The sequence below is a fragment of the Fringilla coelebs genome (genome assembly GCF_963513975.1).
Source record: "Fringilla coelebs genome assembly, chromosome: 9".
Classification (NCBI taxonomy): Eukaryota; Metazoa; Chordata; class Aves; order Passeriformes; family Fringillidae; genus Fringilla; species Fringilla coelebs.
Genome location: NC_140067.1, coordinates 17,564,369 through 17,587,831, shown reverse-complemented (window position 1 = coordinate 17,587,831; position 23,463 = coordinate 17,564,369). Strand labels below are relative to the sequence as shown.

Here is a 23,463-nt window from a genome sequence, read left to right as displayed (position 1 = left end):
TTGTGCATGCTCCATTAGTTTCTGTCATCTTTGAATGTGATGTGGTGATCTGACTTTCAGCTGACCTATTTGTTGTGTAAGTCTTAAGCTTATTTATTTTACAGAATTTAAATTAGAAAGGCTCTCTAGAGGTCACTGGTCCGAGCCCTGCATCTGAGGCCAGAGAATTATTAGCAACAGATCTGTTAAGACCTGCTCTTCCTGAATGATACTGTTTCCCCCCCTTCAAAATAGTAGTTCTTAATTATTTAGAACTGTTGTATTGAATGCTGAAAAGCAGTTCTACAATCAACAGCAAAAGCTTTTTTGTTTTTGTAGTTTGGGTGAAAGCAATCTTTTTGAAAGCCTGACCATGCCCTCCTTCCTTCTGAAGCCAAAACTTAGGCTTTAAACTACTTGCCCCTTATCTACTTTAACAGAAGAAACAAACAACACACCAGCTATTGTCGGTACGCATGTTTCATCCACAGAGAGATCCAGTGGAATCACAAGTGAATTCAGAGTTTGAAGCAGACACCGAGCAAGACCAAAATCAAGCTGCTTTGCTTAAAACAATAGGCTGCAATACTTAGCCATTATCTGGTTAGCAAGCACCAGTAGTCCCTCTTTTTAAGGAACATATTATAAAAGTACCTTTCATTCTGCTGAATCTATTCCTCCACACTGCAGAAAGATGAGTCCACACTGACTGGGTGCACTGTGGGGCAGGTGTCAGATGAGTGCAAGCGGTCTAGCCCACCTCAGGAGCAGCAGGAGCTGCATTCCCAGGAGCTGTGCCTCCATGCAGCCTCCCTACAGCTGCCTGCCTGCAGTACCCTGCAGGGGAGGGCAGCCCTGAGAAGCAAGCACTAAATAGCATCAGCTTCTGTAGGAGTGAGTGCTTTATCCCTGTAGCTCAGGTGGAGGCTCCTGCCACACAGCAATGCTACAGCTGGAGATTGTTGACACAATTGCCAGGGCAGTGTATGTAAGACTGGGAGGTCTTGAGTTGTAAATGAAAGCTATAAAGCTGTGCTTTCTGTACAAATGTCATTAAAAGCTATATATCTGGAAGTATTACCTAAAAATACACACAGTTCTCAAAACTTATTTTATAATGTAATTTCTGGACTAATGACAATACAGTGTATCCTGAAACAGCATACACTCAAATACAGCTTAACTGGCATTTTGCAGTACCTTCTTTCTTTAAAAGTTAACCCAGAATTTGTAGGAGGTGTTTGAATCCTTTCTCCACTCTGGAGCATCATAATTGCAACGAGCAAAACCACAGAGTTGTTGAGATTGGAAGGGACCTCTGAAGGTCATTTAGGGATTTTCTGAAAACAAGGATATACTTAGATAAAAATTTCCCTCCCTTTTTTCCACCAGAGTTCCTGAGTCAAAGGCCAAAACTTGCAGTGTGAGTACGAATTACAAACAGGAAAAAAACCCTGAATGTGTAATAAGAGCTGGGGTTTTTTTAACTTCAAAGCAAACCTCTTATGCTTTGTAAATTATCATGTTTACATTGTGAAGACACTGCTTCTTGGAAGCAATCTTGGCGAACCCATGGCAGAGAAGAAGTTTTGCCCCTTTGTAAGTACCATATCTGCACACTTCCTCACGGTCATCTCAGAGAGCTATTGCTTATTCAGGACTTTTCAGAAGTTCCCACAGCATCCACAGGATGAGAACAAAAAGTATCCAAGGGTACAGATTTAAATAAAGAGAGATGGTGAGTCACAGCCAGTACATTATCATCTTCATTATCATCTTGCCAGGCAGAAAGTAATTCATCCATTTCTTTCCCTTTTTCATCATTTATCCTATATGCTGCAAATTCTTGAAGTGGCTCATGTTAAAGTAGACTGAAGTTAATTAAATTATGGATAAAAAGCAAGTATTTCTTAGTATTTCTAGATAACTAGTCTCCTTTCAACAGCAGGAGGCCAGATACAGTATTTAAATGAAATGGATTTCTTATTCAGGCATCAGTGAGCTTTTCTGTACATCATTTCCAAGCTGTGACTAATCAAGGGGTTATCAATCTATTCTTTAAGACAGTTCTGAGTCACTTACCTGCAGTGATGTCTCACTTCCTGTATTGATACTTTATTGAAGTCCCTGGCTGGCATAATTTTCCCACCACAAACCTCTCTTCAAATAAAATTGAAAGAGAATAAAATGTGCCACCAAGTAAAATCTGAAACTACTCCATACTCAGAACAAGGTGGAGCCTACAAAGTGTATTACAGCCAGGATCCAGGTAGAAAGTTTAAACAAGCTTTAAAATTGCTCACAAGAAAGTGCTGGCAGATGTTACCAAGTTAATTATTTTTAAAGTGTCTACACTTGTGTTCCTCTTCTGACTAGAGCCCCGACAGTTGCTCAATTTCCTCCATTATGTGTTTCACACCCATGTTACAGCTAACATTTCTATGAAGTATAATTTATAGCATTTTTATCTCATGTCTGTCCTGTTATCTCTGTCATCTGCTACTTTGTCAAGCTCTAAATACAGATGCAAATTTTTCTGCTTCATCTTTTCAAGGAAGGAAGGAGGGAAGGAAGGAAGGACTATTCCTCATCTACCCTTTTGAGAGGAGCTGGACAGTTCATGTTATGAACTTGTAAAAACCTTTCCCAAAAGAGTATAATTAAAAGAAAGACACCTACCTCATAACCACTAATTATCTTGACTACAGAGAATTTCTATCAAGGGTAATTTCCATCAGTGAGCTTAGTCTGTTCCTTAATTGGCTGTTCAGATATGCAGAATGAATCAGGACACTGTCATCTCAGAGCACCTCCTCTACAAATGTTTCTGCATTTACTGTTTTAGGGATGACTGGCACAGCATTCCCAGAGAAACCTGAAAAAATCATGTTAGCTCCATGACCTTTTTGACTTAGTAATTTAGTCTGACAACATAGAAATTTACAAAGAGTGAGTTTATTATCAACTTTCAGACCATTGTAGCAAATATAGTAATAAAAACCAGATGTGATGACACACAAAATGTTTTATTCACACAAACAGATTGTGTGTCATTTTACCAGTGCAGAAGATACAACAGATTTAGGGAGCTAATACTTCGTCCTGGGCTATTGGTAACCTTTACTGATATGACCTTTTTTGCTCTTGCTGCTCTGCTTCCACATCTCCTGGTGTACTTCACATTCAAGTCTACAAAGAGAGAAAAAAGAAGTCAAATAATATGTAGCACTGTTTCTGCATTTAAATGTTGTGAGAGTAAACTGGGAAAACTATTAAGGTTCTTTGGTATCTCAAATCCACAATCTTGCAGAGAATAACACCCACCCAGCCTCTGGTTTCTGTGCTTGGCAAAAAAATTACTGAAGAATGCAATAACAGACCCAAACAATGAAAATATGTAGTACTATCCCTCACTGCAGTAATAAACTGGAGGAGTGCTCTGCCTGTAGCAGAATGTCCACAGAATTGTGTGAGAGGTCACTAGAGCCTGGTACCTTTTGAAAGCAGATCAAGAAAAATCTCCAACATCTGTTACACGTGTGTAAGTAGCTGTGGCAGCAGAGGACTTTGTAGTACCCAGCAGGTGTGGGTGCCAGAGGAGCTGTTCCTGCACAGTCTTCCTCTGGCAGCCCTAGCTTGGCCCCCACAATGCTTGGGGAAAATCAGTCCTGATTCTGAACTTGCTGGGGCAGCTTCTCAGGTTGGGCAATTTGCAGCATTTTTTCAGATGTCAGTGAGTGAGTGTTGACTCTGAGGACTTTCCCAAGCCTGGGTGTGGGGAAACACTCCCTTCTGGCATGTCAGCTTTGTTAACCCATCATAAAACAGAAAAAATAAATATATATACTAATAAAAAAGGAAGGGAGGAGAGGGAGAGGAGAGGAAGGGGGTGAGGGGGAGAGGAAAAAACTCTAAGCTCTGGTCTTAGAGGTCTGGAACTTCAGCATGAAATTAAGCAGCCTACACTCTTCTGATTTTGATAGAGCAGGCAGGTGAAAGACTATCTGAATATGATTTATCTCCTACACCTCTGACACTGTCCAAACTTTCTCTTCTTCTGCTGAGCACAATGGGGAATGTGAAGAAAAAAGAGAATTATTTGATTGATTTATTTTGCACTAGCAGAGGGTTTCCTGAGGAGGGAAAGCAATAGAAGAACAGGATACTGGATACAGCATGCTGGTTGCTGTGAGATGACAGGAGATACGTGATAACCTCCATCCCTTCTCCTTGGAACATAAAGGCAAACACATTAGCTGGCAGGTAAATACATATCCCACGCTCCTGTCTCACCATAGGCTGGAGCTCTGTCCCATCTTCATTATCCTGGAATGGTCCTGTGTTTCTGTGGTTTCGCCCTTCTGTTAACTTGTTGCTCTGACTCACAAAGGTCTACAAGCAAAAACCAGGGTGAGATCTTTGTGAAAGGAAACCATTATGGTAATAAAAATACCTGGTGAAGGAAGATAATTAGCCCAGGGCTAAGAAACTGTAGCTGGTTCCTGGCTGGATGACACTGAGTGATACTGCAAGGGACTGCAGAGGCAGCAAAAGTGATGAATGCAGCTGAGAAAGATGAATCAAAAATCTCTGTTACATCTCCTACTGCAGGAATGAGGTTTCCAGCTGTATGAAATCCCTCCCCTGGCTCTCCACCCACTGCTGAATATTGTCCTGAGGGCCACAGAGCCTCCCTTCCACCCCCAGGATGTTTGTAACCTGATTGTAACACAGACAAGTCAAATGCCTTCATGTGTTGGGAAACTCCAAATTCTTGTCTGTGTTAGCAAACTTACTCTTGATCATACAATGAGGAGGAGTTTGGATGTGCTGCCCACAGTTTTCCATAGAAGGGTATAGAGCCTGTCCTGCCTGGAAGACTCCTTGTCCCTGTGGGAAATCCTCTCTTCACCCACAGCTCTAGGGCATGGCTAATTATGCAGAATTAAGAGCAGAGTTAAAGAGACACTGCCACAAAGTTTGGAAGTGGAGAAAGGAGAGCCTCTGTTTCATGAAGGAAAATTGGCTTAAGAAGTATTTTAGAATTTGGCAAAACAGACAGGGAAGAACAGAGGTCAAGGCTTCAGAGTTTTCCATTCGGTTTTATATTCCTAGCCAGACAATGTGCTTAAGTACTATTCTGAACCAAAGCCAAAGAATATATATCTGCTTTCTTCTGTACAAAGGGTTAAGCCTATCTTTAGGCTGCCTTTTTGTTGTGCTGTTGTTGTTCTCAACAAAATTCTGTGAATATTACAGAAACTCTAACAGCAGCATTAAAAAAAATTAACCAAAACTCCAAAACCGTTCTGACATTGTCCTGAAGAAATCCATCCAGAATATTTGTGTCATATGAGCTACTCTGGCTCCTGGTTATTTGTTTTCATGGATTGCTAAGATTTTCTCTTGTTGTGTAGTTTGTGAAGGAAAAGACAGAAGTGTCAAAAATAGCACAAAAGGAAAAAATATCTACATCTTCAGATATTCTCTTAATTAGAAAGGGATGACACATATCTATTCAAAGGCTTCAGTTACAGCACTACATCACTCTTAGCTAAGTACTGAAGGTAATACAATACAGTAATTACAAGGTAAAGATGCAGAACAACCTGTCCAGAGGCAGAAGAGTTTAATCGAGAGAGAGAAGACAATGTTTTGGTGAAAGAATCTGTAAAGGTATAAAGCAGAGCAACTCAGGTTTGCATTAAATATGTTCAGAACTACAGCATCTGTAGGATGTGGAATGGATCCCTGACCTGCTACTTGTTAGTTTTTTCTCGTCAGTGTACAATGAGTCACAAGAAATAAAAGCATTAATCTTAGGGCACCCTATGGATCAATTTCTGCAGCTAGCTTGTCTATTTATTTATTTCTTTTAATTACCAACAATATATTGAAGATATATCTAATTAGGCTTAAGTAGTCAGCCATTACTTACTGAATACGACCAAAAGAAGGCAGCAGGTTGTGGCTAAGACACAGGAGTCAGAGGGACCCATTACTTCAGTTTATAAATTAATGTACTTGTATCCCTGAGTCCATCCTGTTCTAAGGTCTTGGAAAGGAAAGAGCATGGGTTGTGAGTTACTAGGTCTTGGGGAAAGAAAAAGTGCTTAAAAGCTTAGAATGTCTCAAATATCTTTTTTTGTAATCAGTGGGATTTACCAGCAGCTCCTGATCCACAAAGTATGGCTTCTCTGCAGTTCCATCATTTGTTTCCATATCAATAGCAAAGCAAAGGAACATGGCATCTGCTGTCACTTCAAACACAGACAGAAAGCTGTGGGACATCAGGTAGGCAAAAAATCCAACCAGCAACAGAGGAACTACCCACACTTGCAACTCCCGGTGGTAGTTAAATGCCATCAATCCTCCAAAAACAGTGAAGCATACAACAAACACCTGCAAAGGGCAGCAAGAGACAAGTGCAGCCTCATTAATCATGCAGAAATGTTTCTCATTAAAAAAAAAACAAGCCCCCAAACCCTGAGGCAAATACATTCCAGCCAGTATTTTAAGAGCACATCTCATCTGGGAGATAGCTAAGCAATTTCCAGCATCACATGGCTGTGGCACTTGGAGTTCAGTTCCATGTGTATGTACCACAGGGCAGAGGAACCCTCTTGCCATGCATTTACCAAAGACTTTATGCAATTGCAACTGCCAGAGTGGGTCCAAGGACACTGCTATCGTACAACAAAATAACGCTGCAAAGGTAAATTCCTCAGATATTCTTCTCTCCCAAGCTTATTTTATAGCATTGACAACACTGGATTTAACAAAGCTAAACTTTATTTACTTTAGATATATGAAAAGATAATCAAAGCTGATGTTTTCACTTCATTTTTACATAACCAATGTTTTCATTTACTCTTACCTTTCCTAAAAATAGGAGAAAATCTCCAAAGCAGCTAATGGATGCAAGTTTATCAGAATTCCTTGCCAAAATACAGACAGCATCCTTTGCTGATGTACAAAAATTTGTCCCATTTATGGTTGTAGTTGTGTATGCATGCTGAAATGACATAAGATAATAATGCAGTGAGAGAGGAAAGACTGATAATCTAGATTTTACTTCAGCAAAACACAAAGCCTTAAACTCTATTTGGAATTACTGACTTTATGAATATAAAGAGTTATTTTGCATAATATGGCAATTTTATTTTAAATTACTATAATAGCCATGCTTCTAAATTCAAAGAGTTTTTCAACATAATTTCCACCATTAGCAAATGTTACAATAGTGACTAAATAAATTACTGAAGCCACCTTTATCCAGTTTATTTTAAAACACTGAAGTTCTCAACCTCCAAATTTGTGAACGAATGTGACACAATTACCAGAGAACACCTGAAGTCACTGTCCAAACTTACTGACTATCTATCTCCAACACTGCTGGCCAACTACAGAAGTGGAAAAATGAAGTCATGTATTTTCTGGGTCATCAAAGGCTGATGATTAAAAAGCTTTTATACATGGCTCTTTCAAACACTTTAGTGAAATTCAAGTTATAGTCATAGCCATTGAACAAACCTTTTTGGGAAGGATTTTGGACTAGAGCAGTGACTGTAGCATGTGCCCCACCCCCCTCAGAACAACAGATAATTGGGGCACTCCCAGTTTTTCAATGTATTGAGAATTTTACATTTTATTGCTTGGTGGAAACTTGCCTGGACAGGTGGGGAGGGTAGAATATTTACCTTCATGGATTTGATTATTTTTGCACTTATGCATAAATTAACATGTATGTCCCATTTGTGGAACTCCTCAGCAAGGTTTTGAAATTATGTCCAAAATATCAGCTAAGAAAAGCAGCACTCATGATACATGAAACACATTCTGGGCTTTACCAGCAATTCTTATGAGTAGTTTCCCTTTACTCAAACTATTACAAAGCAGATCACACCACAAAAACTTTAGTCACATCTGATATGGTCAGTAAGAGCCGCAGTGTGCAAGGGATTGCTGTTCTAAAGGAATTTATAAAGCCAAACATGTACGTGGTGCTTACAATTGCTTTATGCTTCACCTGGAAGGGAAAAAAAACCAGCCCATAAGGGGTTTGCTGAAAGGGAATTATACTGGCCTACTGAAAACCCTTCATGTTCAAAAATCTGGTTTTTCTTACTTACAATTCAAAATATAAAACAATTTCAGATATCTGAAACAAAGAAAATTTATTTCTGTAGAGTTTAGTTTTACCTCTGAGCAATTTCTGTAGCAATGCAAAGCTATGACATTGTATGAGAGAAAGAAGAAAGGAAAGGGAGGGAGGCAGGAAGGCAGGAAGGAAGGCAGGAAGGAAGGAAGGAAAAAAGGAAGGTTAAATGCAATCAAAGAGTTTCTGCCTCTTTATTGTGGATATTATTTATATAAAAAAGTTATTTTTATATAAAAAAGTTATTTTTCCTCTGATAGTAAAGAAAAAACCATTGACATTCTGTAAATACTGTACTTACATATTAGAAAATACATCCATAGATGGAAAAAGTATAAGTAAAGACCATGGATCTATTGCCTATCCTATGAAAACATCAGAGACACCAGTGAACTCTACAGAAACTCAAAGAGTATCTGCATAAAAATATGTTTAAACAAGCAAGCTCTCTTCATTCCTAAATAGGAGAAAATGCTTTCTTTGCTAACTTTCATTTATCCTGAGGGTGTTCCCTCCCTGGCAGGATGCCATCACACCAGAACTCCCAGGATGTGGCGGCAGGAGAGCCCAGGACACAGGCAGAGGTGGCCTCACACCCCACTGCCCCTGCCTGCCACCCCTAGCTGTCACTGCAGATTTCAGACATGCACAGATTTCTCTCTATAACATGCTGTGAGTTCAGCCTCTTTCATCATTCTCATTCAACACACAGGGAACTGAGACACAAAGTAGAAAAGTGTTTTCTAAGGTTTTTTTTTGTTCCTTAAGAACAAAATTCACAGAGCAGATCCTGATCTGGTGAGGTCAGTATAAATTTTGCCAATAAATTAAACAGAGATTCTGTATTCATTATAAATTTCAAAAAATGTGTTTTAAAAATAAAAAAGAATGTTGAAAAAGCACGTGATCTTGTGCAAACATTGTTTCTAAACTTAAAATAAATACCCATGTGCTTGCACTCTTGAAATAGCCACTTTGGTATTCAAAGAATGTGCAATGAAAAGAATTTTTGATATTTATTAACTAGAATGGTGACCTTGGAAAGACTGGAAATGACGCTGGAGACAGTACACCACCTGAACAGGCATTTGTTGTGTTACAAACCAGCTGATAAAAATGGCATTTATAGCAGTTACAACTTAAACAAATAATCTAAGCATTACCTAATGATAATATTCAAGAAATAAAGGCAGCCAGGTAATAATCTAACATTCTAGAATGAATAGGAGAGAGACAGAAATTAATGAGCTGCTGAAGGCTACAAAACTAGTCAGACATATGTGAAGCAAGAATATTACCAGCACAATTGGAAGACTCAGCCAAGTGATCTCTGCCTTTTAGCAAAAAATACATTTCTGAGAAAAAAAATATTTGAAGGGTTTCTCGTTGAACCTAGAATCGTTTTCCATATACTTGCCTCACAATTTTCAAGTTTCTCATGCAGACCCCATGCCCTGATCCCATCCAGCCACATAGAAATCTACATGTTCTCACTAACAAAACACATCAAACATTTAAGCTAACATACATTTCCATGCAACTCAGCATTGCACAAAAATGAGCTCGAGTGATTTTTCATTCTTACTCATCAAAAAACACCTAACACACACAAGTTATTACCTATATTTGCAAATAATTTTGGACTTTCAACAAAAAATCTTATCTATCCCATTCATTTGCAGGATATGTGCAATAATCCAAAGCCTTTCAAATTAAAGATTGTTGTGAAGGCTAAGACGGTAGACAATGGCAGTTAAGAACCTGCTAACGTTTAGAACAGGTTATTTAAATATGTGATTCTACAGACTATATTTTTCTATGCACAAAAGATTTGAAAATGTTTGGGAGAAGGGCAGCAGGAATGATTCAAAAGGCATGGAATGTCTTCTGTCCGGGGAACATGAGGCTCTTCTGTCTGGAAAAGACAAGACTGAAGGAGGATGCACAAGAGGGCTGCTGGCTCCTGAGAAATGCAGAGAGGCTGTGCAGGCTTAGATGGATCACTGTTTCTTCCAGAACAAAGGCCAGGCAGGGCAGGAAAGTACGAAGCAGTAGGAGCCGAATTTGAAAACAGACGGTATTCCTTCTCAGCATAAATCTGTGAACTGTGGATGCTGGGCAAAGGATGCTTTAGCTTCTAAAAGTTCACACGAGCTCAACGGAGGCGGGGAATTCGAGGGAAAAGGAATCTGCTGAGAGTTATTAAGCACACAGAAAACATACAGCTCAAGAAGTCCCTAGGCTGAAAACAGATTCAGAAACAGCAGAGAGGCAGGGAAATATAAATATCCTTTTGTTACCTTAGCATTTGCTCACAGTCACTGCTGAAGATGGGATACTGAGCTAGAAAGAGATTCAGTCTGATCCTTATATACACATTCTAACTCTTATATTTTTATCTTTGCCTAATGAATTGATCTTTTGCAATGGTAGCCTCTGCTCTGATGACAAGCAAGTAATGGTGGCATTGATGGCATTGAAAGCACGGGGAATAGTGGATTGGGATCAGCATTTATCCTTCCACCAGCAAGTTGATCTCATATCACCACCTCTCCGAAGAACCCTCTTCTGGCTTGGGGCCTGGGAACTAGACACTGATTTCTCAGTGTCAGGATGAATAAATAGGGAATGTGAATGTTTACATATTTCCAAATACCACAGTATGCAAAAAAAAAAATCTATTTAAAGAATATATCCTTCTGTGCCTCACAACACAGAATGTCAAAGGTCTTGGAAAAAGTGACCTGGTAGTTTCATGAGAAAGGCGCTGTGGCTCGGATCCAGGCTGTAAGTTCCCCAATTGTTGAGAATAATTGCTACTTTGTGTAACAGCTGAATTCAGTCCTCCATTCTAGGGCTTGCTTTCATAAAATGAGCTTGGGGAAGAGAAAATTGCCATAGCAACAGAATCTTCTTAAAAAGGAAGAAGGAGACATGCTGATCTCTCATCCCAGTTCAGCGTTTTCTGCTCTGCTGGTGTTTTCATCCCAATCTGATCTTATTGCTGCCAACTCTCTTGGGAGCTGCCCTGGTCAGCTACCCCCAGCACAGTGCAATGCAGCGCAGCTCAGGCTGGACCTCAAAGTATCTTAGCTTGCAAGTGGCACTGATGCCAATGGAAGCCCTTCAGAAAACAAAACCCAGTGGTAGCAAGAGGCAATGAGTGTGGCTGCTGTGCAGCAGTTAGTAATCTGGTGAGAGAGCTGTATCATGACTCTCAGATGGTGGGAAATGAGAGCAAGAGGGGCCTTGTGAGGCCCCACTGAAGAGATGAGGACACACAAGACTGGAAGGGACTTTCAGCCACGCCAGTGCCTATTTTGGATTAGCATATTATGCAAATTTTCTCTTAAGTGGAAAACCCCTTCTTTAAATCACTTAGGACTTCCCCTCTCCCAGGCCTTACATTTGGAGCTGTTCCATACAGTTGTCCCACTGGTCCTTAGGAACCTTCCAACTTCCAGACAACATTTATTCATGAACAATTTAGATCTACTCTACTCTATTTTTCTGCTGATCTTGTCAGGCTTTTACCCCTCCCTGCTGTCCCATAGATGGCTAACGGTCTTGCTCTTATTTCCATTTTGCCTTATATTTTCAGTCTGGACTTACTGGAGAAAATTTTCAGGTTTCCTTGCTCCCTACTCTCTGTGTTATCTCCTCCCTCCATGGCTGTCATCCAGCGGGTAGGACCAACACAGCTTTCTCCTCAGAGGGCAGTCGGGCGTCCTTCCCTGCTGCATCCCAGTGGGACATGTGGGCTCCATTTCTATGGCAGGGTTGGAGCAAAAGGATCCTGCTTTATGTGCCCATTGGGTGATGATTACATCATTACTGGGGTTGCTTTCAGTGCTTCTGCACTTACTGAGAAAATGTTCTTATTTGGGATTTCTGAACTAAATCAAACTGAAGATTTCCAGAGAGTTGTTCATAAATATCTCTGCTTAAAAGCACAGAATTACCTGTCACTTGCTTAATTGCCTTTTATTTTCTCTTTCTCTCTCTTTTCCCCCCTTTTGTTTCTTCTTAATGGGACAGGGAAGAAGAGAAAGGTATCAAAGTAAGAATTAGTTAACTTTGTTCAACTCTATTCCCTACATGGTTCATCCTAGAGAATGAGTTAAGACCTAAAGGTTTTTGTTTCCTATAATCATAAAGTCTGTAGATGGGAGATAAACTTATTTAAAATATTATTTCAGTGCAGAAGACCATTTTATCCTTGTATTTTCAAGAGGATTGAAAAATAAACTCTATATCTAGAAGCAATATTGCCAGTAACATCAACATGCATTATTGTTTTTGGGAGGAAAAAGAAGTACTTGATGGGGTGAGGCCCAATGTGTTTGTCATGGAGAGAACTGTGCTTTACAATAGAATGCATGAATTCTGGTTTTATCTAGGTCAATTCTCCACAAGGCATTTACCTGAAACCTCCTGATAGGCTTCCATCCAAAGTTTAAGAGACAATCAACTGCTATGGATATACAGCCATTAGACAGACTTGCTTTTGGTTTGTTACACTGGACAACTGCTGCCTTTCAGTCCCCAGGGAGGGTCCCTGTCCCAGGAAACAGGGCTCACACCCTGCTGAATTCACTGACAGCCCAGAAGGCTGCACTGTGCAACCACACTGATGAACACAGCAGCCACACCCTGCTCAGCAACCCCTTCAGAAACCCAGGCACTGTACTTTGGGGGAGTCACTTTAACAACTGGCTGCAGATGCACCTAAAGCAGACACAGAAAAGCAAAACTATCCAGTTGTATTGTTTTTAAAGAGTCACTGCAACAAGGCTGTAAAGGGAGAACATGTGAGCACTTTGATGTATCTAAAGTAAAAAAAAGTTAAGGCTGCCATTACAACTTAAGAAAGCAGGAGAGACACAGACGTCATAATTCCCAAATCACATTAAAAGCCATATATTATTTTTACAGAGGAAAAATTTCAATCTCCTAGATTTTACTTGAGATGATTGGATATCTTTATCTGGAACATACTGAAACCATCAGAGCCAGATGAAAAATCTGTGGTAATTCTGACAAGCGTTGGCAAACAGAACTGTCAAGTAAGGATAGTGACTTTATATTCAGAAAGCACTTTTCAGCCCCAGAACCCTGAGTGCTTTACAATTGTTGCTAATGGATTATGCACACACATGAATCACTTTGTCCATGACTGAAGTGGAACAGCTTAAGGAGTGAACTGTTTTACAGCACGTAGCAACACTACACCACAGTTTAGCACAGGATCCAGTTGCAAATCTGAGAGAAATTTAGGAAGGCTGAATGTAATTGTCCATATTGCAATCTGCACAGGACACTGGGCTTACAAATATGACAATTGCCAGCATCTAGCACAGCACTCTGTCATGATGGGAAGATGACAGGGTAACTGTTTGGCTTGTTCCACTTCCAGGAGAGCTGAGCAAAATGTAACTGACCCTGAAGAGAATGAGTCACTTCAGGGATGCATGAAACTATCAAAGTCAGTATCAAATATCACATGCAGGGTGGTAATGCAGCCCAAAAAGTACCCTTAGATAACATAATAGAGCACTTGGTTCATTCTGCAGGGGAAGGAAGAAGCTTGCATTCTTTCACCAGGGTTACTTTCTCCAGCACCTGTTTCTCATCTGCAAGTTCTCAGAGGGAAAACAAAGTACTGTTTAATCCTGATTAAACTTGTGAATGAATGAACAGAAAGAATTTAAATTACCTAAGCAGTTTAACAACAGGTTGAAGAAAATAGAAGATCCAATCACTTCTGCACTATTTTTTTTGGTTTTTTAGAGCTTCAGGTAATTATATGCTTTTCATTAAAGTGAAACTAATGCTAGAAAAAAAAGCAAAAGAATAGTAAATAGTAAGGAATGCTAATGTACACAATGATCTTTGGACCAACATTTACAACAGCTGTTCCACATTTGAGGTTACAAAAAAATCAAAATCTGAACTTAAAGAATACTTCTTTAAGAAAATGTTAAGAAACACAGGTACAATTTTTAACCCCTCCTTCCCAAGTCCTTCTCTCAGGTCTGTGTTCAACATATGTGGGAAATTTCTATGTTGTTCCCAGCAGTTTCCACCAATCTCAGTAGGAGCTCTTAAGAGCTCACTACTTCTGTTAATAAAGAAATATGTCAAAGCTGCTTAAAACTGCAGACATTTTTTTCCTTCTTGTTTTCTTTTCTCTTCTACATAAGGCCACAGATTTTACAGAATCAAACACTAAGACTTTCAATCACAGTAGAAAATTTTTTTAATAAATAGCCTTGAACAGATTAGTTATAGGGGAAAAAATAAAATAAATAATTAGAGCCACAAATTACTCCATGAGATGCAATAACTCAAGACCAATGTTTAAATTTCGTACAGATAGACGTTCTATTAAAATCTTGTGGCTTGTTCTTGCTTTTTTTCTTCTCTAATTATTGCCCAAATTGCCCTGGATTTGAAACCTGTGGACAACCACCACCTTTGCTAAAAATATATTCAGAAAACAAAACAAAAGTGAACATTTTATTATGATCATTAGATTAAAAACCACAACTCATATAAAACCAGAAATCTGCCAACAATAGATTAGGAAACAGGAAATCTTTAAAGGGGAAAAGAGCTACAATACAGCCTTCTGAAACAAAAGGAAGAACATTATAGTAATAATTCTTTTAACAAACACATGGCAGACAACAGCTGGAGAAAGTAAACACTAGGATGCTGGATATCTCTTTGAAAGGCAGGAAGCCAAGCCAAGGGGAAAGGGTGACTACAAATGGAAAGCCTGTAGGAAAAAGGAACTCTGATATTCCTCACCAAGCCACTGACTATAAGACCTACCTAGAAAATGTAAGCCTGGAAAATCAGCAATTTCACTGCACAAGTATTTAATCTATGGTGAACTAAACTGAAAACTTTCTCTTAATAACTGTCCAAGACTAAACCCAATCTATTCACCTACTTAAGAGGAGAAGTCAGACCCTTTATCAGAATTGTTTTGTTTACCTCACTACTACCCTCAGCAATGAGGACAAAGAATTCAGCATTCAGAGAGTGGAACCTGTGTGAACATATTATTCCCTTTCACATTAGGAATATCACAGTTCCCAGAGACAAAAACAAGGCAATGACAAAGACAAAAACTAATATAATTGTACATATACAATTGTATATGTAAATCTGGAATGCATTTGGAGAAAAAGAATTGTGAAGGTAAAAAGAGGTGTCAAGTATCTTTAAAACTGCTGTATGTCAGAAATCATCCATTTCCAATTAAAACATCTTTTAAACAAGACTGCCATCATCATGGTTTGTATTTCCAGACAGACTGGTACTGGCAAACACCAGGAATTTAAGTTACTTCATTCAGGACTTTCAGGTGGGAAACACTGTAACTTGTTAATGTCACATATCCAGGTTTGTTTCCTAATTCTTCATTGCTTCCTCCTACCCGGACTCTGTGTTCCAGGAGTCTGTCTGGCACGACTCAACAAAATGTTAAGCATTCCTACCTATAGAAATAGCAAGTGGCCCTCTGAAAGGGCTGACTATCTCAAGCTCTATTAAGTTTTCTAAAATCTAGCACCTTGCCTGTTTGTCAATTCCCTGTTTCTTCACACCAAGCACTTGGAGGCTTTTTTGTTTGTTTAATTTAGGTGGCCAGCAGGAAACTTTGGCCTGCATGCCATGCTAAGCCATTTTCAGCCCTGCTAAGGGTCAGGCACCAACCATGGTATCCAGAGTAGGCTGAGGGACTGAGGTGACAGAGCATACCTGGTTAAAGCATCTCAAGAAACTTTTCTGGAAGCAAACCCAGCAGAAACAGCAGTTGAACAGAGGCTTTGAATTCTTCTGCAATAAAATGAAATAATTGGTTATTGGACACATAACTAGCCTCAAACAAAACCACCATCCTAAAAAAACTTGCTTTGCAGGTGACTAACTATTCCAATAAAATTTTCACTTAGGCAGCAGATATTTCCATTAGGATTTTAGGAATAGGTTTTCATTCAGACTGTTCAATATTAATGACTTCAGAGCTGTGGCTTTTTTTTTTTTTTTCCTGTGAGTGGAAGATTCTTCTCTGGGAAAAGAAAATATGTGCTGCAAGCAGCTTTGTGAGCTAACAGCTGCCTGGGGAGAAAAACAGGCAGGCAAGTCAGTAACTCTTAAAGCACTTCACAGTGATCAGGGAGTAAAGAGACAGATTTTTAACCTGCTTATCAAAACCCTTTCACAGTTCTGAAATGACCAGTACCCTACTGAACAAAAATAAAAGAATGGGTAGAAGGGCTTATATGAACATACATGTGTTTTGACTCAGAGCATTACTTTCATTTCTCGGGAAGAAAAATCTTGTATTAGAAGAGGCTATTCATAGACCACTGAGCTGTATTAATTTCATAGCAAAAACTGACCAGTAAAGCTTAAGGTTTGTTCCATGCTCCCCCATCACATTATGAGCTCAGAACAGCTCATCATGGAGATGATGCAAGATAAGAACCAGACACCTTGGTATCCAGAATAGCTTTCCAAAATTAAGTGCCTGTTTTTCTCAACAAAAGGAAATTCAGTTCAGGGATACTCAGTCCTTTTTATCTTATTTTTCCAGAAGTCAGAATGTTTTTATCTTGTTTTGGAAAGCAGAAATCTTCCCCTCACTATAAAAAACTCAAGTCCAAACAGCTACTATTGTTCAAGCAAAAACTACAAACCTCCCAAATTTTTCCAAAAAGGTTCATGAAAATATTCCAGAAATAACTCCTTCAAAACAGTGACTGTACATGCAAACTCCTGACAGAGAAAAATTTACTCTTGCTATGTATTGCTGGAGAGATGATTTTACTAAAGCTATGTTATCTCAGTAAGGACTTCTTGTCAAAAGCCTTGAGCAAGGGATCTCACCTACAATCTCCTCTCCAGTTCTGCTTAAAGATAGAAAAATCTGTAAATCTACCTGCAAGCTCGCAGGCCCCTGCCTTCTCTGTTCATAGAGCACAGCAATATTTTTCCCAAGGGTGGGAAATCTGTGTGAGCTCTACAGGAATGCAGGGTCACTTCTCCATCCCGTAGTCCAGCTGCCCTGGCTCTCAGTGGAAGGGGCCACAGCCTGTCCTCTCTGCCATGGGAAGGAGCAAGGTTACTCTTGGGGGGATCCTTCCCAGGACCACTGAGCACAGGAGCTGGCCAGAGCACTTCCCAGCCTCCTTAGAGCAGTTACAGCTGCGAGTCACGTCACTGAGTGCTTGGGAGCTGGACCAAAAGGAGCCTGCAGCACACTGCTGCAGACACAAATAATCTTTATTTCCTATTTAAATCTACAGTAATTCAGATTACAAGACCATGTAACAAGCAAGCCCACTTATCCTGCTTCCTCTAAAGGCAGAAAATATTCCAAGTCATCCCACCTACTGTCTTTATACAATGTTCTTAGCTAACACAACTCACAAAGTTTTATAACCAAAACTTCCCTATGAAAGCAACGTAAATCCAGACCACACCTTTCAAGTGTTTTATTAGGAGGAGTTTTTATTTAAGTATTCATAACCTACAGCCAACACATGCCTCACAGTAAATACATTGTCAATGTAAATGTAAATAACCTGCCATAATTATACATAACATGCTTCAAGGCCAATGTAAACCCTAGAGGAAAAGACCTACATTTAAAAACTTCTCTTAAATTTCTCCTGAAATCAGAACTGTGCATTTATAACACTCCTCTCTCCTTGCAATAGTGCCAGAATTACCTACAGTGGTGTGCTTCCAGCAGAAGAGAACACATGTGGAGATGCATGAAAGGAAAAAAAGGGCAAGAAAAATATTCAAATATTCAAAAGAGCCCAGATCTCTGCTTTATGTGTCTTAAAAGATGTGTCTTGGATACTAGAACTCCCAGGAACAGTTCTTATTCCATTTATTCTTTCTATAGAAGCATATTACAAAGCAGATGAAGTATTTTCTATAACAGATTTTAAATCTAACAATAGTATTCTTACTCCTGCTTCTTAAAAAAAGAATGCAAAAAGTTTTAATAGAGCAGTCTACAAATTTTTTTCTTTATCATTCAGAAAAACCTTTGTATAAAAACACTAAAGGTGAGTTTCATATTGGTGTTTTCTGCTTTTAAAATTATCGGACTTGAGAATTAAAAGGAAGCATTGATATCTGAGCTGGGAGAAAAAAGCTTTCCTAATGAAGAAAACATGATAAAATAGAACATCCATCTATTAGTAATAGACAGTAATAGCAATACCATCTATTTTAAAGCAAGAAATACATTCTTCACTTCTTTGCCCCATGATCTCATCTTTAAACTACTATTTTTACAGTGTTACAGAAGTATTTACCTACCTTTTGGTTTAGGATATTGTAAAGGTACAAGAGAACAATCCTTGGTATTCTCAGAATTGTGATTAGAAATGAGCCTTTTACAGCAGTTCCTAGATGGTAGCAGAAAAGAACTGATATGGAAGACAGGACTGGGTGAGGTGGTGGGTTATTTTTATTCCTAGAAAGAAAAACAAACAATTTCAAAAATGGTTTAGCAACTTATTTCAGAAGATAAGCATTGTGTCTTTTTAGTATTTGGAAATTGTAAGAATTAAGCTGTTACCTCCTTTCCTAATTGAACTACTCCAGTTTTTCTACTGACTTCATCTGAATGTTCACCTTAGTCCAAAGAGAAGCAGCCAAATTTATAACTTCTGGGTTAGTTTAATTAAGAAATTACTATTTTCTGGAGTGGAAAAATATCTAGGAAAAAAAACTACAATGAAAAATAGGAGAAGTGAACAATATCTGAGAATACTCCTTGAACACCTCTTTCCAGTTTCTGTCACTTCTCTTATTCTCTGCAATCTTTTATTTAACTCTTGGTTCTGCAAGATTTGAGTCTGAGGGAATGAATCCACTATTTCTTCTTTAGTGGTAAAATTAAAACTAGAAAATAAAACCACAAGTTCTCACATATAAAACTGAGAGCTACTATCTACTTTTATAATTGTAATTTGGCCAAATTTGGTTTTAAATTTTTAAAAATTTATTAATGCTTTTTTTCTTCCCCCCACAGAACAGGCTTTATTTTAAAATTGAATAAAGAAAAAAAAAATCATACTATATATTTAGGATTATAATCTGAACTAAAAACACTTGTAGTTCTAGTGCACACTGACCTGTATTGTTTTGGAAAAATAATGTCTGCCAAAATCAGAATGCAAAGACAAAAAAATGGATACAAAAAAATTACAAGTTTTATTACTTTGCTTCCTTTATAAAGGTCAGTTTAATGTCAGTCATTTACAGACAGTAATATGACACAGCTCTCAAGAATTTATATAAACCTCAGGAAATCAACTTAAAACATTCCCTCACCCCTTGTCAAATGCTGAAAAAAAAAATCAACTAGATTAACACTCTAAGTACATTTAAAAATGTTTCATAGGATAAAAAAACCCCATATGGATCAACAGTCGTAAGTAGACCTTCCATAAAGTAACTCTTAAGCAACTGGCCCAGCCCTGAAATATTTAGTTAGGCAACAGAACCAGCAGCAGTTTGACTAAGCAGCTACATAAAGATCAGACATAATAGCACAAATAAGAAGCTCTGTTTTCAGAATTTATTTCTTCAAAACCTCTGTTATCTTGAAAAATCAGTACTTTGCACAAGAAATTAAAAAAGACACCAATAAGAGAATGACTGCTTCAGGCTAAGAAGCTCTAAAAATATAATTGTATTAAATCCTCACTTCAGCAAGGATTTAAATCAGACACACTATATTCAGGAGTGGGATTATAGCTCTGCAAGAATCCTGAAGGTATCCCTGCAGTTCATTCAAAACACAAAAAACTTTGCAGTGGAAAAGTTGTATTTAAATATGTGAATATACCACATTATTTGAAATAGGAAATTCCAGCAAAGCAGTTGCTACATTTATTATTTTTATCTTAAAATGAGGGGAACAGCTTGGGGGATAGTGGAATTTTATACTGAATAAGGCAGTTTGGTGTTTTTTTAGAGTCATCAGGTTTCTGTGTTAGAAACACATGCATTGTAGTGTGGATGAATTATTCTATTCATATTGAGCCATTGTTTTTTTCTCCCCGAAACACTTCCTTACATATGACAGCGTTAGTTTGATCTCAGAATACAAATGATTAAGTTTCTGCAAGTTAAAGGCTGACTAGTGATATAAACACAGAAATAAGAAAATTTATTCCTGTGTTAATAATGTACTTGCTACTGAAAAGTAAAATAAAGAAGGGTTTTGATATTTTTAACATGAATAAATAATGAACATGAATGTAAAAAAAATTTTAAAATTTAAAGCTCAGTTTAGATAAATTTTTACATATTTGGATGCTTTTCCACAGCTCCTCTTCCTAGCAAAGGAATTAGCACAAGAACAGGGTCTGACAAGGATTTTGCTTTGCCTCCAAACAGATTAGGAAAAGAACAGATTTTCCTTGTAATTCTGGTTCAGAGTGGGAAACAAGAAAGAGGCTAAACACAGCAACAGGTGATGGTTATGTCTGTAAAGAAGCTCAAGATTGGCTCAAGCCTACTCCCATTGCTCCCAAGGCTGAAGTTTCACCCACCTTTGTGCATTATGTGGCTGCAGCCCTGAAGTGGCTTTTGCACAAGCATACAGTCATTATGCAGTGGATTCTGTGCATGTGAACAAGGTATCAGGGAAATCTGGGAATCTGCCTGATTGGTTATGAGACTGAATAGAACCACAGCTTGCTTTTCCTCTTTGGTGTTTCTGTTCCATGTTATCATGAGATTGCTTGATTTACATATGACACTACTATTCCAAACTCCTGTGGACCTGTATTCAATACCACATTATCTTTTAATAATTTTATTTCTTCACTACTGTCAATTGCCTTCATTTACTTGTGAGCTCTGTGACACTGTCTTTTTTTAACACTAAGTTCCTTGAATCAAATGATCACACATGCACCTTTGCTTTCATTTGAAAGACATTTCTTGTGAAAAGAAAAAAACGTCATCTTGACACACCCAACAGACACAGATATTTGAATGGGAGAAAAGTGTGTTTCTTCATTTCTTTAAAATTCTCTTAAGAGCTATGCTTACAGCTTTCTTCACTTATGTCTCACCAATTCCAAAGACTGTCTAAAAACACCTTCAGTATAAAATACTTCAGAAACGTTAAGGAATGAATCTTCTATTCCTCAAGTGAATCTCAATTTTTAAACAAACACAATAAATTACAAGATTTGTAATAAAGCAGACATTATGAGACTAACTGACACCACAGAGACTGTACTGCACTTTAACCTTATCTCAAAGCCACATGGAACAGGTCTGACTACATATATGATGGTGGCTCTTTTAGGTCGAGTATGTAAGTAGGGGAAAGGATGGCCATAAATATTGCAGATACATTTGAAGAGGAAGCCTTTAAAAGTTTGTTCCAGTTCATCTCACAATTACTTTGGTGCACATCCATAAACCTTCATTTTTGACTTACTGGGTGAGATATGTATTTCACTTCTCTTGGAAACTGTGGTACCCAAATCCTGAGCCAGGTAGATAAGCCCAATCCTTAATTTCAAATCTGTGCAGTGATAGAGATGCACTGGAGCTACTAAAGAAGCTCAGACATGGACAGAACTGTGATGTCTGTGATGGACTGAGTTACCATATCACCTTCCTTTACTCCCAGAGAGGGGGAAAGGCTCATCTCCCTGCAAAGGTAAATAGATACATAACACCTAAGCACATCGAGGTGAGAATAAACCCTCATGTAAAACACCAATTATAACAAAGAAGGCTTTTTAAAAGACCAAGCCCTTTCCACAAGTTGTAAAATGTAATCATTAAGCAATGAAATCTACTTATTTTTATTAAAGTAATGCAATCTTTTGTGTATTCATACTTAATCTAAAACAAAAGAAGGCAAATCCATTTTCAGTTGTGGTATGACAGGCCAAACACAGCTATCTGTAAAGCTAACCCAGGTAGAATAACCCCCTGCCCCCCCATGTGTAACTCAACCGTGGTTGCTGGCTGTGCAGCGCCTTGCTGAGCCTGCTGTGGAAGGAGATTTCCGCATGGGAAGGCCGTGCCATTTCCTCAGAGCACTCAGAGGACAAGAAGAAAGCCTGTCTGTAAGATCCCATAAACAAACTCTTGTGACATGCCTTTATGACTTAGCCCCAGGGAATACATTAAAAACACACAGCAGACAAGCTCAGAGTTGCTGGAGCAGCTCAAGATAACCCTTGCCCTCGCTGGTGGGGCTGCTCCTGCAGCTAACCACCCTCTCCCCATTCCTGCACTGCTCTGCATCTCTGTGGACCTGTGCTGACAGCCTCAAGGCCAGGACAAGGGATTACCACCACAGAAAAGTTGCATTTCCCCTTGCAAACACAACTCTCTCAACGCAGTACGGGTCACCTGGCAAGCGAGAGGAGAGCTTAATGGTATTGTACAAAATGATACCAATACAATTGGGAGCAGGAACCTTCTGTACTTGGCAGCCAGCTCCTGCAGCAGTAAAAAATAGCTGGAAAGCGGAAGCCCCTAGCAGAGCAGTAAATGTCATCACAGCAGTTTCTACAGGTGCTTCCCTGCTCTGCACTAACAAGATATGGACAGTGCCTTTGCCTTGGGGATTTATGTGGTGTACTGACCAAAATGCATGGTCAAACTGCCCATGAATACATGAAATTACCAAGGAACAATATATTGCTTCTCAGTTGGAGCTAACGCAGTCTCCTGGAAAAGGGTGCAATACAGCCTGTGCCTTCCAAATGGTAATTCCCCCAGAGCCAAGAGAGTTCCAATATCAAGACCCAGTTTGGCCCAGCATCTCCAGCAGCAGCAGGGGTGAGTCACATTAGTATCATGCAAATTGTAAAATCTTACTCAAGATCTTACAACAAGCAACATTATTTTATAGTAAATTGAATTCCCAGTACTGACATAAATTGCAGTCTAACTGGGACTATTTCTCCTAGAAAAAGATTGAAAGTAAATGCTGGAAAATCCCAAAAACTCTCAGGGCCAATTCTGCACTCACCTGTTGAAATAATAAGTTACCACTGCCCCAGCAATCACCATTTGCTGACAGGCAAGAATGAATTCACTAGTCCAGATAAGGCCAACGAAATGATACCATGCCATGTAGCAAATTCCAGACAGAGCTCTGTATTCTACTTGTCCTCCCGAAGTGGACTGTGCAGTACCTGAAGTTGGGATTACACCACTGGGTTATTATAACATGCCAGACAAGGGGTGAGAGGAGAAATGGGGACAGGGACAAAGAAGGACATGGAAGTGCTTCTGTGCATGTT

General features: G+C 38.9%; 1 protein-coding gene across 7 annotated transcripts in view; it reads right to left on the bottom strand.

The window, feature by feature from the left end:
* Positions 1–2,914: 2,914 nt before the first annotated feature.
* The window catches only part of SLC44A3 (solute carrier family 44 member 3), a 35,888-nt gene continuing 15,339 nt past the window's right edge, over positions 2,915–23,463 (bottom strand). For 2 of the 7 annotated variants that reach the window (XM_084211680.1, XM_084211682.1), the window contains 7 exons: positions 23,190–23,355; positions 18,488–18,644; positions 15,908–15,985; positions 6,857–6,994; positions 6,145–6,381; positions 4,273–4,371; positions 2,915–3,168 (listed from right to left, as the gene is read on the bottom strand). In XM_084211680.1, the coding sequence (XP_084067806.1) occupies positions 3,163–3,168; positions 4,273–4,371; positions 6,145–6,381; positions 6,857–6,994; positions 15,908–15,985; positions 18,488–18,644; positions 23,190–23,355 (881 nt within the window). In that variant the 3' untranslated portion in view covers positions 2,915–3,162. Of the gene's footprint in view, positions 3,169–4,272; positions 6,382–6,856; positions 6,995–15,907; positions 15,986–18,487; positions 18,645–23,189; positions 23,356–23,463 lie in introns of those variants that run through there. The other 5 variants (XR_014616394.1, XM_084211681.1, XR_014616396.1 and 2 more) reach the window with 5 other exon arrangements.